Source organism: Geospiza fortis, unplaced genomic scaffold (assembly GCF_000277835.1).
Source record: "Geospiza fortis unplaced genomic scaffold, GeoFor_1.0 scaffold182, whole genome shotgun sequence".
Lineage (NCBI taxonomy): Eukaryota > Metazoa > Chordata > Aves > Passeriformes > Thraupidae > Geospiza > Geospiza fortis.
In genome coordinates, this window is record NW_005054367.1 from 1,541,098 (window position 1) to 1,556,722 (window position 15,625).

General features: G+C 49.4%; 1 protein-coding gene across 1 annotated transcript; it reads right to left on the reverse strand.

Moving 5' to 3' along the window:
- Positions 1-3,248: 3,248 nt before the first annotated feature.
- On the reverse strand, positions 3,249-10,983 carry LOC102044745 (solute carrier family 22 member 13-like). Its single transcript, XM_014308362.2, has 10 exons — positions 10,612-10,983; positions 8,762-8,865; positions 8,170-8,324; positions 7,876-8,044; positions 6,626-6,746; positions 6,053-6,147; positions 5,338-5,552; positions 4,462-4,570; positions 3,485-3,695; positions 3,249-3,361 (listed from the first exon to the last, which is right to left on the reverse strand). The coding sequence occupies exons 1-10, from the start codon at positions 10,981-10,983 to the stop codon at positions 3,335-3,337; spliced, it is 1,578 nt and encodes a 525-aa protein (XP_014163837.2). The 3' UTR covers positions 3,249-3,334.
- Between the last annotated feature and the right edge of the window lie 4,642 nt (positions 10,984-15,625).

Genomic DNA, 15,625 nt, shown 5'->3' on the forward strand with positions numbered 1-15,625 from the left:
TGGAAATAGAATACACACCCCCAGCCACATCTTGCATTGTGATTTAAGGCTCACTCCCAGACCTGCTCAGTGCCCCTCGCAAGAAGTTTCTTTTTTTCTTTCCCCACTCTTTTCCCTGATCTGCAGCAGCGACCCTCCCTTTTTTTAATCTTGAACTCTTTTGGCTTGGTTTTTGGTCTGAAATCAGACAATCACTGAGATGGACCAGGACCTGCAGGGAACCAGTGGGAGCCGCTCCAAGCCTGAGAGCTCAGAAAAAAAAGCTGAACCAACAAGACAAAGGACACCAAAATCCACCAGCTTCATCTGCTGTGAGGAGGAGACCAACACCAGAAGTTCAACAGGTTGCTGCTATGTGAACTCATTTTATTTTTCCCTTCCCTGAGACAAAGGGACCACTGCCATTTTTGCCTTCCCAGCCTGTTTATTTCTTCCCTGGGCATTTTGAGTTTTTTTTTGTTGGGTGGGGGGGTAAGGTTATGACAATAAATATCTAGCATTTATTAAATCTTTTTCTGTGCCTTGCAGGCACCTTGCTTAGTTAATAAACGGGATTTTTTTTTCACTTTCACCCACTGGTATCCATTTATCTCACTGGCAAAAGGCATTACTGAAGCCCTTCTTTGGAGGAAACATTAATTCCAAGATGTTTTCTCCTAAACTTGTCTCTAAACCAAGACAGCAGCAAAGTAACCTCCAGTCTGCACTGTACCCAGCACACCCTGGAGTGAGTCTTTGAACACAAAGCCCATGCAGGAGCCCCCGGGGCTCATATCCATCCCCCAGACCAACCTTAAAGTACAGCAGCCATTTCTGGACATAAAGGAGATGATTAGGAATAGAGTATCATCATAAAATCACCTCCAGACACAGAAATAGGGCCAAAACATCTCCTGTTGTCAGAGGAGCCCCACAGGAACCACTGAGACAATCAGCACATTTTCAGTGTCAGTGACACCAACAAACTGTGCTGAAATCCTGGCTGTGGGGCAGAGGTGTCAGCATCCTGGACCTTCCCCTTTACCTAGAGGACATCACCCTCTCCTTTCACCTGTCCCCATGCTGGGAAGCCCCAGGTCCATGAGAAGAGCAAAGCTTGCAAAAAGGGACCCAGCAGGGAATGGCTGAGGAGGTGAGGACATGAGCATTAAAACTGCTCTCCTGACATGCAAGAAGCCATAGAATCATTGGGTGACTCATTTAGGGTGGAAAAGACCTCTAAGACCACTGGCTTCACCCATCATCCCAGATCCACCATGAAAGAACATCCTTAAATGACACAGCTGTGTGTCTTTTAGATACCCTCAAGGGTGGTGACTCCACCAGAGGCCTGGAAAGCCTTTTCCAGTCTTGGACAACCCTGTGGAGAAGAAAGTTTCCCTATGGTCCAATTTAAACCTCCCGTGGTGCAACTTGGGGCCATTTCCACTTGTCCTGTCATTTGTTACTTGGGAGAAGAGACTGACCCCCACCTGGCTGCATCCTCCTGCCAGGGATTTGAAAAGAGTGAGGAGGTCCCCCCTGAGCCTCCTTTTCTCCAAGCTGAGCCCCCCCAGCTGCTCCAGGTGCTCCAGCCCCTTCCCCAGTTCCCTTCCCTCCAGTGCCAAAGCCCAGATCTTGCAAACTCCTGATCCCATCTCCAGACCAAGTTCCACATGGCCAAGTTCCACATGACTGGGGTGATTTTGTGCACCAAAGCCAAAGCACAAACTGAGTATCAGCTCCAGGCACATCTGGCCTGGACTTGGGACACCCTAGGCCTCAAAACACCATTTGCTGGAGCACAAGGAGGCTGGAAACCAAAGGGTGCAGCAAGTCTGAGTGAGCAGTCTTCTCCTTTTTTGACAGTAGTGATGTGCATGAGGAGATGGATTCATCAGTGGGCACTGAAATACATCCTCTGCTGGCAGACAAATTAGCAGAGGACAGGAACCCACCCTTCTCTTCCTTTTGCATGACACTAGATGACACTAAAATGTCATGACAGAGCTGGCAGAGCCAGCTAAAGGTCACTGTAAAAGGCTCACCGTGACCGAGGAAAACTGCCCAAATGCCCACACAGTTTGGCATCGAATTGCAGCATTCCCATGCAATTCAGAAAATTTCTACAGCTGCTAGTAGAGAAAATGAATGCAGATTGTTCATTGGAAGACTTTGAAAAAAGAAAAAAGTCCTTATCGAACTCAGCCACTCTGCTTTAACACTGTTTTTGCATTGTTTATGTCTGATGGAAGCAAAGCTCGTTTCCATCTGCATGTTAAATTACAGACTTACAACTTCTGTGTAGAAAACACTCCAGAGCCAAGAGCAGTTACAAAGGCCAACTGTGAAACAGTAGGAAAAAAAAAAGTCAACACCATTTATTATTCACATATTGCATTACAAGTGTCTCTTACCAAACTCAGAGCATAATTTATATTATTCATGTAGAAACTCAACTTCAACACCACATGGAAAGAAAAGCTAAATATGTGTGTGACAGGGGTGCAGTGACATCCTGATCAAGCGTCGAGGCTTGGGCTGAGGTGCAGCCCCACGACCCAAGGGATTGAGAGCAGGAGGGACAAACCCAGCGCCCACTTTTGCCCAGTACAGCCACTATACTGGTGATTTGTTGCATTTGGGTAAAACCTTACAAAACAAAGGCCCTGTAAAATCATAGCTCAGGCCTACTGCTTCTGCTGGGTACAGCTAACAGCTGGCCTGACACGTGAGATTCAGCCTGGCAACCTTTACCTGTGAGCACCATCCGACACCTGTGAAAATAAGAAGTCTGAACTCGTGAGAATCCGTGAAGAAAAAAAGGAAACACCTGTAAAGAAGAAAGCCTTTATCATGCACCAACATGAGCAACTACAAATCAATGAAGTGAGCTGCAATAAATTACTAACCAATTAGAATTAAACAGCATGCCTTTAGAAAACCATATGAATGTGAGCTATGAAGGATAAGTATTGGCTATGGTGGATGAAGAAACGTGTCTTTACCGCAACAGTGATTTTTACTGCTGTAAAACACGACAGGGATGGTTCCACAGGTACCAGCTTGCCAAGGACTGGGGAACATGTTAGGAGGCCAGCCAAGCATGACCAAACTGGGTTTCAGGGACACTTGGAAGTGCCAAAGGCAGAATGACATAGCTCTCCTCTCCCTGTGACCATGGATATTATGTTCATCATCTGAAAGACCAGTTTCCAGGCAGCAATGCCTCCCTGGTCTGCTTCAGTAATGATGGACTCAGACTAGACTGTTAGTGGTGCCTGTCCCATCATAGCTTGCTCTCTGAGCATCTGCAGACATCCTTCTCCAAGTCTTTGTCATCATCTCTGTTGTCTCAGAGAGACACTTCGGTTTTCTGCTCCTGAAGATAAGAAGGAAAGAGGAGGAGATGAGACTGTATTCATCCCTGATTCTGACATTCTCTCTTTGCGTTAAATTTGCTGTTTTGGATATTTTTCCCTTAAATTCAGTTTCCTGTACCCACCTCATCTGGAGGTTCTTTGTTCCCTGTGTCATCTGGCAGGTCAACGCCGCGGGTCTCAGGCAGCAGGATGCAGAAGAGGGCCACCAGCACAGGGATGCTCCCAAAGATGGCTTTGGGGATGGCCCGGTGGTACCGGGCCAGGGGGATGATCAGCGGGGCCAGGATCCCGGCCACCCGTGCCATGGTCGAGCACAGCCCCACACCTGTCTGCCTGTGGGAGAGAGGGGCACAGGGAGGGCAGGGGTGTTGGGGAAGATGAAACAGGAAAGGCTTATAAATATGATTGCCTGTCAAAAGATTTTGAGAATATAGAAACTGTAAGGGAGATTGAAATGAAAGCAAGCTTTGAGATACCTCAGTTACTGAACAACTGGAAGACAATGGTGTGGTCAGCTGAAGGTAATCCCCTTTTGATGAAACAATACCCTCTGCTTGCAGACAGGCCCAAGGGTCAGAGCAGACCCCACTAGCTTGGCAGAAGGGGCCCAAAGAGGAGTTTTTAGGGTTTAAAATGTAACACAGTATGGTAATGTAGTGATTCTTATAAGCTGTATGTAAACGCTATAGGATTTGTATCTTGCACTAGATTGGTTAGTGAGAATTAGAATATTCAGCACAGAAGAAGATTTATGGTATTGTAACGGGAACTTCGCTCTCTTACCCTTTACTCTCTTACCCTTTTACTCTCTTACCCTCTACCCTCTCATCCTGTCTCCCTCTCATCCTCTCTGCCCCTCTCTTCTCTCGGGCCTACTCTGAGCTGTGTTTGGCAGCTCCCAGCAGGGCCCTGCACCCAGGCCCTTTGCAATGAACCCCAAGTTCCACAACCTGGCTTCAGAGATCTCTCGTCTCCGTCCATTCTGACCATCCTACCCCCTGATGCTCTTACAAGGGGTCAACACTCCTGCACTGAATGTGGCCCCATGGCCACTTCCAGCCATGGCAGAAGGAAGCTCTGATGTGTGGGGACATCTCACCTGAGGATGGTGGGGAAGAGCTCAGCGGCGTAGACGTAGGAGGTGGAGAAAGCAGCTGTGGCTGTGAACTTGCCAATGATGGCCAGGACAGTGATTACCACAGGCTGGTCTGAGGGGAGGAGGAGAAACAACCACTGTAACCTCCAGAGGGATGGTTCCCTTGGGACCAGAGCTTTCTGCAGCGGCATTTCTTGGGACAGCCCTTTCTAATGGACTTGCTAAGCAAAGCTACCACCTAACCCATTGGAAATGATCCCCAGCATAGCCTTACCTGGAAAATACCCTCTGGCAAAGAGAACCCAGATTTCTCATGAAGCCTTGGGCATTTTCTAGATTGCAACTGAAGCGAGCTGCTGAGCCAGCACAGGTGTTTGGGGAGTGCTTAGTTGGAAATGCCATGTCCCTGACCTGGAAAGCATTGGGAAACCCCACCGTTACCTGCAGTCTCACTCACAGCCCTGGCACAGTAGCAGGGTGGGGTATGGACTGGGGCACAAACAGATGCAAACTGATGAGGGGGAGTGGGCATTTGGCTTTTATCTTCATCTAAGAAAGGGAGACATGGTGGATTCTAAAGCACTTCTTCTGCTATAGCTTTCTGCCAGGAGGTGGTGGTGTCCAGTGGGTGGTGGGTAATGGACACTGCCTGCCAAGGGCCAGGAGCTGTGGGAGAACCAGCACAGCCCTGAGGGAGAAGGAACCCAAGGTGAGGGAAGCCAGAATGCTGGGGATGAAGCAGCCTGGGGGCTGTGGCAGTGGGGGCAGCTGAGCCTGTGGGAGTGAGCGTGGGTCTGCCAGGGTGGGAGGATGGCTCTGAACAGGGGTAGGGATGTGCAGGGCCCTGCCCAGCTCTGCTCACAGGCTGGGAAGGCTCACCTTCAGGGATGCCAGTGAGGATGAGACATACGAGGCCAGCCAGCAGCAGGAGAATGCCCTGCACTTTCTTCCTCCCAAACCACTCCAGCAGGAAAATGCAGGAAATTCGAGCTGGAAGCTCCACTGCCCCAAAGGCCAGCTGTGTCAGGTAGATGTCCAGACCAAAATCTGTCACGCTGAGGCTCAGCCCATAGTACACAATGCTGTCTGCAAACCTGAAATTCAAGTAAAGCAGAATATAATGTGTCACCAGATGGTTTTCAGGGGGTTTATAACCAAAAATTAGAAAGGTTAGAACACATGCAACTTATTTATATTCCTAACAGTCTCTGTTTATGTTCTAGGCAGCACCTTTGACAGTTGTATAGGTCATAGTTGCAGGAGATGAAGCAGAATGGATCTCATATGGTCAGCAAATTCGAGACTGAACCCAAAGCTTCTAGTTAAGCACAAAACTCCTCCAGGGCCCAGGGATTGCCAAAGCTGGAATTACTCAAGCCTTTCTAACAAAACCCAGAGTATCATGGAAAATCATCTACCTCCCATGCCCAGCCATGGTAAATCTGGTCCAGTATGTGGAGGTAGAATGACAGCAGATCAAGACACTCACATGTATACTACAAGAAAAATCACTTTAATTTACAGTTCCTGTCAGCCATCAAGTTCTTCTCTTTCACCTACTAGTTTTAACAGAGGGGACCAGGGAATGTCTTACCAGACACATGACATGATTAAAGTCACCTTCAGCAGGTCCTTTGTCCTGAAGAGATCCAGGAAACTTCCAGACTTGACCTGTTTCTCAGGCTTCAACTTCAAAACACAGAAAGACAAAGAGTCAGAGCAGGAAAAGGAAACCCATGTCCAGCTCCTTTTCCACTTGCAGACCATGGGAAGCATCACTGGGACAGGTCTGTGACCCCAGTGCTCTGGGGTGGGCAAGGAGGGAACTGCCCTTCAGGCATTTCTGCATGGAAACCCGCAGGCTAAAGAGAGAGGCTCTGTGCTCATCACTCACACTCCTGGAATCCTCAGAGGAGAAAAGCCAGGGAAGCATTTCAGTCCTTCCCACATGCCCAGGGGGACCCCAGAGAGCTCCAGGCTGAGCCTCAGCAGAGGCTGGGCCTCTTCCCTGACCTGGTCCCTGTGGAACTCAGCTGGAGCCGGAGTCCCCCAGAGCCCATGGCCAGAGCAGCCCCAGTGGGAATGCAGAGATGTTTCTGGGATGAGCTGAGCCCCAGGGGCTGCTGCCAGGCCCAGGGCAGTGTCTGAGGCCAGGACCCCCCAGTACCTGCTCCAGGAGCTCTGGTGGGAGGCTGCGCTTGTTGGCGGCTGCCGCCTTCTGCAGCAGCTTCTTGGCTTCCTCGATTCTGCCCTTGGTCACCAGCCAGCGAGCTGACTCTGGGAGCACCCTGCCAGGAGAGGAGGCCAGCACATGCTGCTGTGTCCTGCTGAGATCCCCCACAGCCCCTTTCTCTGGGACCATGTCCAGCCAGCCTTGGAATCATCACAGAATCAGATCCTGGAACCACAGAACCTTCAGCATTGGAAGGGACCCACAAGGATCATCAAGCCCAACTCTAAAGTGAATGGCCCGTGGGATCAATGGGTCTAAACACCCTGAATTTAGGCTCCAAAGGTCACATTTGGAAAGCTGAAGCAGAGCAGCTGCTGCTCTCAGCAGTGCAGTGCCCAGGGAGATGTGCTGAGCTCTGCAGCAGCTCCTCCAGCACCTGCACTCCGATGGGAAAGTCCCAGCTTGGTTCTGAGCTGCTGCCTCCTCCTCACTCACACCCTCACACTGCTGTCACGTCTGCAGGAGCTCTGTCCATATCCTGCTTACCCCATGCAGAAGAAAAAGGCAAATAGAGGAGCAGATCCTGCAATCTCCAGCAGCCTCCAGTTGTGAATCCCGTAACTCAAACCAGCCAAAATCATCTGGCCGATGGCAAAGCAGCAGTGAGAAGTGAGCACTGCATTTGGCCGGGAGGAGACACCGATCCATTCTGTAGCTGAAAGGAAGAAGGAAGGCTCAGAGTCCATGTAGAATAATAATTATTTGTCGCGGGTTGGAAAAATAGATTTTTTGGATTTTTAGAATGGGGGTTTAGGGGGCAAGATGGAGGAATCTGGGTGTGTCCAGCCCTTCTCCTTCTTCTCCTTGGCCTCCATCTTCTGCTGTGATGTTGGCACTTTTAGATTGGTTTAGAGTAGAAGCTCACTGTCTAACACAGGTGATAGGTATGGGAAAGTAATTGTAAATATTGTATATGTAGTTTTTAGTATAAAAAGATAACACTGCCCTGGGAGCAGGCAGAGTGCCTCTGTCTGTTCTGCTGAGTGGACCTCAGCAGGTCAGGAGAAAGAATTTTATAGATAAGAAACAATAAACAGCCTTGAGACCGAGAAATGAAGAGCTCTGACTCCTTCTTTGACCACCGGGCAGGGAAAAGAGACTTTCTAACACATCTTGGGGTCACTGTGACCAGCTAAAACCCCTGGGATTGTGTCTTCCAGAAGCTCTGCCCTTCTCCTCCTTACCAGATGTAGAAGAAAAGGGCAAACATAGGAGCAGATCCTGCAATCTCCAGCAGCCTCCAGTTGCGAATCCCATAACTCAAACCAGCCACCGACATCTGCCCGATGGCAAAAGCTGTGTGAGTGACGAGCAGTGCCTTTGTCCGGTGGGAGACACCAACCCATTCTGTAGCTGAAAGGGAAAACCAAGGTTCAGGGTTTATTTTGGGCTCTCTTTTGTTATTGTATCCTGTGATACAAGATCTTGTATCTTGCGAGGCCAAGTCTGCTGCCTCAGGGCAAGGGCGTCCCACTCACCCAGCGACACGACTGCAATCATAATTCCTGACACGGCAGCTCCCACCACACACCTGAAGGCCATGAACACATAGAAATGGGGCACAAAGGCAGTTCCCAGGCCAAACACGCCCTGCAGGAGGATGCAGGTGAGAAAGACTGGCCGCCTGCCTATCCTGTGGAAGGAGAGGGAAGACCCAGTCAGTACCTGGAGAGACCCCAGGGGGAGAGGGAAGAGCCCAGGAGGGATGCAAAGTGATTTGAGAACCAGGGGAGATTTGACATCTGTGTGAACAAAGCTCCTCTTTACACCCCAAGAAACAATGTGCAGAAAAATCAGTGTCTCCAGTGCTGACCCATCATGGTTCTGGCAAAGCCTGAGACACCAGCAGGGCCTAAACTTGTGATTCCTGAAGAACGCCCCAACAAGGCTGTATCTGCCTCTCTTTTCAACCCTCAGACATTTCCAGATGTCTCAGGTGGGCCCGGATGCCCAATCTCAGGCAGGGGGATTGCATCCTGTGAAGGTTCAGTGCATGGACTGTCTGCCCCCTGATCTGGGCTGTCCCTGGGTGCTGGGCAGTGTCTCTGGGAAGGAAGTGTGTTTCCTCACCTGTCACTTAGCATCCCAAAGATCATGGCTCCAATGAGAAGCCCAGCCATGTAGATGGACTGGGAGACGTCATTCAGCACCGCCCTGTCACACACCAGGTCAAACTGGAGGAAGGAAAACACAGAAGCTGTTGCTTTGGACAGACTCCAGCTGCTCTCTGGGCTTAGGCAGCCTTTCTGGTTGGTGGTGGATGCAGGATTTGGGTGCCTGAGCTCTTGCTCCAGCCCCTGGGAGCAGAGAAGCCCTCAGGAGGGCTTGAGCCCTTGATGGAGAGCGCTTAGGGCACAAATCAATGGTGGGACTGGTGCCCATCTGCTGGGTGCTGGCATCTGCAGGATTCCCCTGCAGCCCAATGGTCCCTGAGGGAGCATTCTGGTTGTCAGCTTTTATTTAAAGTGTGGCCTTGGGGTGAGAGCTGTATCAGCTTTCTTGTCTGGCTGAAAAGGCGGGGCAGGGTAGAAAGAGGAGGAGAGCAGTGCTTTTTACTGATAAAGGAGGAATGGGAAGGGATGCAGCTGCTGACACCTGCAGAGAAGCCTTGTCTGAAATGGACTTGGTGCTCCAGGGACACCAAGGAGGTTTTGCAAATGCCAGAGGCTGGACTTTCTCCTCTGTCGCAGCTCCATGGAAGGTACTTGTGAGAAAGTGCTGGAGCTGGCAGGTAGGAAAGGAGGGAGGAGGAATGAGGGAAAGTGAGAAAGGAGCAAAGGTCCACAGAGGGAGAATCACAGAGTCATGGAATCATTTAGGTTGGAAAAGACCTCTAATAACATCAAGTACAACCGTTTAAAGACTGCTATCATGTAAACTAGAAGGTGGGAGATGAGGCAGAATGGAGAAGTTGAGGATGCTGATAAGCAAGGCTTTTGCTCAACTGTATGGGACCTGGCATGTCTTGTTGCCTTACTGAAGGTTCCTGGAGGCCCAAGAAATATCAATGAGAAGCACTTGGAAGGTAAATGTCTTTCACAGAGGGGATGATGTGAGTAGAAGCAGGCAGAAGAGCAGGGCATACTGTGGCAGGGATGCCCAAATGTCCCTCTGGGCAGATCCATCATGAAGTCAAGGGTCTGGAGAGCGGAAAAGGGACAGATAATGGGCAGAACATGTGCTGGACTCACACACCCACAGAGTCCCTGCCTGTGCCCTCCCCAGGCATCCCTACCATGGCCTCGCTGCAACGAGCTCCCAGGGATTCCAGCTGCCATCTGTGTGATGGAGGCAAAGCCCTGCAGTAAATCTCACCCTGACTGCCCCACAGGTGGCACTGGCTGGCCAAAGCACAGGGCAGGAGATTCCATCCCCTCCCAGAAGGCAATGAGACTTGTAGTCATGGTTAATATTGGCGCATTGCACTTCTCTTGTTTTGTACCCAGGTGAAATGTCTACAAAAGTGCCCAACATTAAACTGAAAATTGATCCCTGGAATGTGCAGATCCAGACATTTACAGTGGAGAAACAACTGGAACCACTGATATAATACCATTCAGGCATTTTAGAGTTGCAGAAAGAAAGCTGGATAACCATAGACGGAAGGGAATAAGGCTGAAGAACTTTTGACTAAAGAAATCTGGAGAACCATAGAGGGAAGGGAATAAGGCTGAAGAACTTTTGACTAAAGAAAGCTGGAGAACCACAGAGAGAAGGGAATAAGACTGAAGAACTTTTGACTAAAGAAAGCTGGAGGACCACAGAGGGAAGGGAATAAGGCTGAAGAACTTTTGGTAAAGACTATTCTGAAAGTCACACCCACAGCTCTTCTGCACCACAGCTGGCGCTGTCTGACCAAAGCACAGCCCAGGATATTCCCATCCCTTCCACAGCCCAGCACATCCAGCAGCAGTACAGACCTCGGTCAGCAGGGACGGTGGCTGCTCTAAGGGGTACACCCAGCCACTGCTGCACTTCTCAGTGTGGTTGAGTCCATAGGCCAGGATGGAATCCAGGTCCCAGTCCACCGGGGAGAACATGGAGCACTGCTCAAAGTGCCCGTCGGGGCCCCGGGGCAGGGTGAGGTTCAGCTGCTCTTCCTGCGTCAGGTTGGGGCCGACGGCGCGGATCCAGCTGGTGTCACAGTGGTGAGGCACTTCCACCACCATGAACACTTGGCCAACCATTTGGAAAGGGTTGAGAAGTAGTGGGAGGGAGAGGAGCAGGATCAGCAGTTTCTGATAGAGCCCAAACTCCCCCAGAGCCCTTAGAAGGTCCCCAAACTCAGCCATGGCAGCACCTCTGTGGCCAGGCTGCGCCGGTGCCTGTGGCTTAAATAGGCAAATATTAATGTTTAAACTGTGTGAGCACTAAAGCCCTAATCCAGTGTGATAAAATGAGCACCTGCACTGGCACACCAGTCCATTCTGATGATGCAGTGCAGTGCTCCAGGCTGCACTTTGTCACCAGCCATTCCCTCCCTGCTCTAGAGAAGAGATCAAAGGTGCCAGAGCACTGTCACTCTTGGGGATGGTGTAGGGACATCTTGTCCTTCTCCAGCCTGAGAAGTGTCACAAGGCCTCCTGAAGGCAGCTGTGCTGCAGCACAAGGTTTGTGTCTGAGGCATGAAGCTGGGATTCTACAAATGAGGGTTAATTTTGCTGGGGGTGGGGATGCAAACAGAGTAAATTTGCTGCTCCCATTAATGGTTTAATGACTACAGAGCGCATCCTGGAGACAGAGATATGTAAGAGAGGCAGAAGAGCACTTCCCCTCTGGGGCAGAACATATGTCTGGTAGTCCAACAGACGTGCTCTTGACAGCTGTGTCCCAGGCTCTCTGTTTTCATGTGTAGAAACCCTGGTTAGTCATAAAACTAGATCTAAACTATAATTTCTTTGGATAATCCTAAAATAGACCTGGCTTAGAGAGTACCCTCAGGGAAAAGAGCAGGTTACACACACAGACATTCAGAGCACACAGGATTTGGGAAATGACACCAGATTGGCTTTGCCTGAGGTTTTGATGTCACTTGAAAAGCAGATTGACCTGATTTCTGCTGCACATCTGAGCTGCTTCCTGGGTAGACCCCCTGAGTGGCTTTTTGCGTTTTTCCTGGCAAACTGGCTAGCTGCATTGCCCTCAGTGTCTGACATTTTGTGTGTAATTTGGCAAAAGTTGGTTTTACCAGAGCTCCTGGGTGCATTTTGCAGAGCCATGAACACATCGGTAACCTGCTCGTTTCAGATCTGCTCTCCAATGCTTTGTCTTTCACTCTCAATGCCCATGGTATCTCTGAGCCCCCAGTAAAGTCACTCCTGGGTCACACAACCTGGACTGGTGTTTCAGGAGTGGGAATAGCTCTGTTGTGCTTATGAAAGTCAGTAAAGGAGAAAAATATTTTATTTGAAAGCACCACCCCTAAGTTGCAGTGGAAGAGTGAGATCACACTGGTTAGTGGTGTTCAGAGTAAAGGAAGAGTAAATGTTACTTAAAGTTGTGTAAAATCACACCAGTGCTGTGCATTTATCACCTGCACACACCACAGAGCCAAAGACCACTCAGCTCTGCATCCACATCCTTGGATGAGTGGACCTGCTGTTATTCAGAGACATTCCCTGAGAAGGAGGCTGAGCTCCACATCTTCCAGAGATTCCTTGTATCCTAAATGCATCTCTGGCCTTTTGGTGGGATGACTTGGCCAAGGAGATCTGCTCTGGCAGAGATATTATGTCCCTGTCCTGCCTTCTCTGCAACAAGCTCAAGTTTTCATGCTCACCCTGTTGTGTGTGGATCATGGTGTCTCCTCTCATTCCTCCTTTTGGCATTGGTGAGGCAGGGAGATTGTTGGAGTATTTCATTATTTTATTGTATTGTATTGTATTGTATTGTATTTTTTTCATTTCATTTAATTTTGTTCATTTCATTTCATTTTGTTCTGTTTTAAAAATTAATCATTTTAACACCTTTATCTTTTTTCTTTTATAGACAGCTGATTAAAACATGTGAACTGATATGCTTTATGACCCTTTTCTGCATGCACATGTTCATGCTTTGGCCCTCTGGGGTTTCTCGTGAGCTTGTTTATCATGAGTATAATTGTTAACTCCTATAGCATCTATGTTATGTAATATTTATGCAAAGGGCACTCAGGGAGGAGCAGAGTTCAGGGGCACAGGGAGAGCAGATTTAGCAATGTCCCCACACCCCAAGACTTCAGGACACTAGGGTTCATTTCCCTCCTCTGCCCTTCTGACCTTGGCCAACTCATTTCACTTTTCTTTGGTTATCATTGTACAGCTGATTTCGAGAATCACTTTTGGTCCTGTATCAGAAAACTTGTGCTGCAGGTAGGGCTGTGTGGATTTTTATAAATTTTTTTTCACCTAGATAAAGAACTCCTTCTCTGAAAGGTCATAATTCAACATCTCCAAGTCTTCAGAAGACAGACTGTCATAATCTTCTTTGTCTCCTGATGTTTTTCTGCTCCTGTTCATTTTTTCAGAAGCCTCCTGGTCTGTTTTGGTGGAATCATCATGCAAATGATCAAGGACACCCTGATTAGAGGTTTCAGAAGCAGAGCTGCTGAACGTGTATGTTGAGGGACAATTGTCATCCTGTGCAGGGAGATGCTTTTCTGTGGAGCCTTCAGCACTGAGACCCATTCCAAACATTTCTTCTGCTGCCTTTGGAGCCTGGCGTTGTGGATCCACCTGCAGCAGGAGTTCACAGCCCGGAATCCCTTCCAGGTCTCTCATATTGATCTCATCCTGCCCATCAAGAAGTGAGAGGCTGGAGGTGTCCCAGAGCTCTAGTGAGGTGTTTGTTTCTGATGAGATTTCCTGGAATAAATCAAAAGGATTTGGATCAAAGAAAGGTGGAGTTTCTGCCTCTGAGTTTTGCAAATCTGAATTTGGAGTTTCATTTGCTAAACTGGGGAAATCTTGTCCAGAAAACAACAAGTTACTGCCCCCCAGAAAATCCATGTTGCCAAACTGAAGCTCAGCATCCTTGGGTAACTCTTCTGAATTGCCTGGTGAAAAAACTATCCCATCCTCTGCCCCTGTGTCCTGGACATCCAAGCTCAACAGGTTGTGGGTTCCTGGCAGATGAGCATCCTGGTGATTCCCTTCCCTGGAGAGATTTTTGCTGTTGTCAGCTGCAGGCACAAGCTCTGGAGGAAGCTGTGGAGGGTTTGGTCCATGGTTTGAGCTTCCTGCAGATTCTTTCTGACTTTTCTGTGCTGGCATGAGAGGGGACCTAGAGCTGTCATGTTGCTGCCAAACCTGGCTATTTAAAGACTCTTGGTCATGAATGTCAAGTTCAGTTCTCTCACATTTATCACCATGTGACGTGGGAGCTGACAACAGGACATCAGCAGAGCCTGAGGATCCTCCAGAGCCCTCCTGGATGTGTTTAGGGAACACCTCCACCTTTCCAGGCTGCGGCAGCTGATCATTCTTGGGGGCATTTTGCTTTGCTTGGCTGGAGGAGCTGAGGAGGCCCTGGGCCTTTTCTGTCCTGCCATCAATATTTGCTGGTTCTGAGGATCCTGCAGGTTTTTCTGGTGCGCTCTGCTTCTTCTCTGAGGAGTGACCAAACAAAGTGGCAAGGGCCGATTGGGGTTTTGTGGGTTTCCTCAGGGTTGTTGCATCTTTCCTGGGAGTTCTGCCTTTGTCTTCAGAGCCAAAAAGGGTAATGAAGGGGTTTTTCCCAAGCCTGAAACCTTTACCTGGGGTCTCTCTACAGGCTTGGCTGCTTCTGGCCTCCTTGCTCTGGGCCCCAGTCTGTGACACAGGCACAGTGCTTTCCCCTGGAAGTTTCAGATCCACTTTTTCTTCACCTACTGGATGGGCTCTGCATTTGTCCAAGGACATATTTGGTTTGGAATATTCTGATGTCTTGGCTGGTTGCTCTGAAATGTGCAAGGTGTTTTCACTAAGAACTTCCCTGGATTCCTTTGACTTGGGCTTGTTGACTTCATCATGTGAGGGGCAAGGGGGACAAGTTCCTTTCAGAGGTGTGTCTGTTGACGCTAGAAAATCCTTGTCAGATGATTTGGTATCATGTCTCCAAATACCCTCATGGGTGTCACTTTCCAGTGGGCCACACGTGTCCTTGGGTTCTGTTTCTTGTAAAGATGCATTGTGATCATCTGTCCTGTCTGGACAACCAGCTGAAGAGACTCTGCTCTTTTCAGCTTCATTTTCCTGAGATGCATGCTCAGGACTGGGCTCTTCCAGAGAAGCTGACATACTTACTGGTTTCTCTTCTTTTGTCTTCTCAAATTCTGCCCCTTTGCTCTCAATTCCAGGCAAATCACTTCTGCTGGATGGCTGCAGAGCTTTCCCCAAAGTTAATGGCATCTGTTTGCCAGGGAATTCTCTGGAGTTTGCCTTTGATTTCTCATTCAACATTTCAGAGATCTCAGGTGACACACTCGGCCCTCCTGGCTCCAGGGAACCAGGAGATACAGAAGAGGTCCTCAGCACTCCAGAGGGGGAATGGGCTTCTTCATCTTCATCTTCAGGGGGATCAGCATCCTCAGCTGTATACTTTAGCTCTGTATTTGTGGTGTTTCTGGTTTTGGGTTCTCCTGGCACATGAGTGGCCTGTGTGCTGTTCATTGCCTCTCCAAGGTGATGCTTGGCCCCTGCACTATCTGGGGTGGCTGTGATCAGCTCGGGATTGTCATCTGTGATTGTGCCTCCTTCACTGGGTGTGCTCAGTGACCCACAGACCTTGTTTTGTGTCACTGGGACCTCTGTGGCAGTGAGAGTGCAGCCCCCTGTGCCCCCCAGGTACCTCCTGGGGGTGGGTTTAGTGCTTTGGTGCGTGGGGTGGGGAGCCAGTGAGGCACCAGGCAGGGCTTTCACAGGCTCCAGGATGGGAGGGAGGGAGGCACAGGCAGGCCCTGTCTTCAGCTGGGCTTGG

Bases quoted from the DNA above. Each gene is read 5' to 3' on its own strand.
- LOC102044745 (XM_014308362.2), bottom strand. From the start codon at position 10,983: ATGGCTGAGTTTGGGGACCTTCTAAGGGCTCTGGGGGAGTTTGGGCTC. The intron at 5,553-6,052 runs GTAAGACATTCC...CTTGAATTTCAG, and splicing joins TTAATCATGTCATGTGTCTG to GTTTGCAGACAGCATTGTGT. The intron at 4,571-5,337 runs GTGAGCCTTCCC...TCCTCCCCTCAG, and splicing joins CCTCACTGGCATCCCTGAAG to ACCAGCCTGTGGTAATCACT.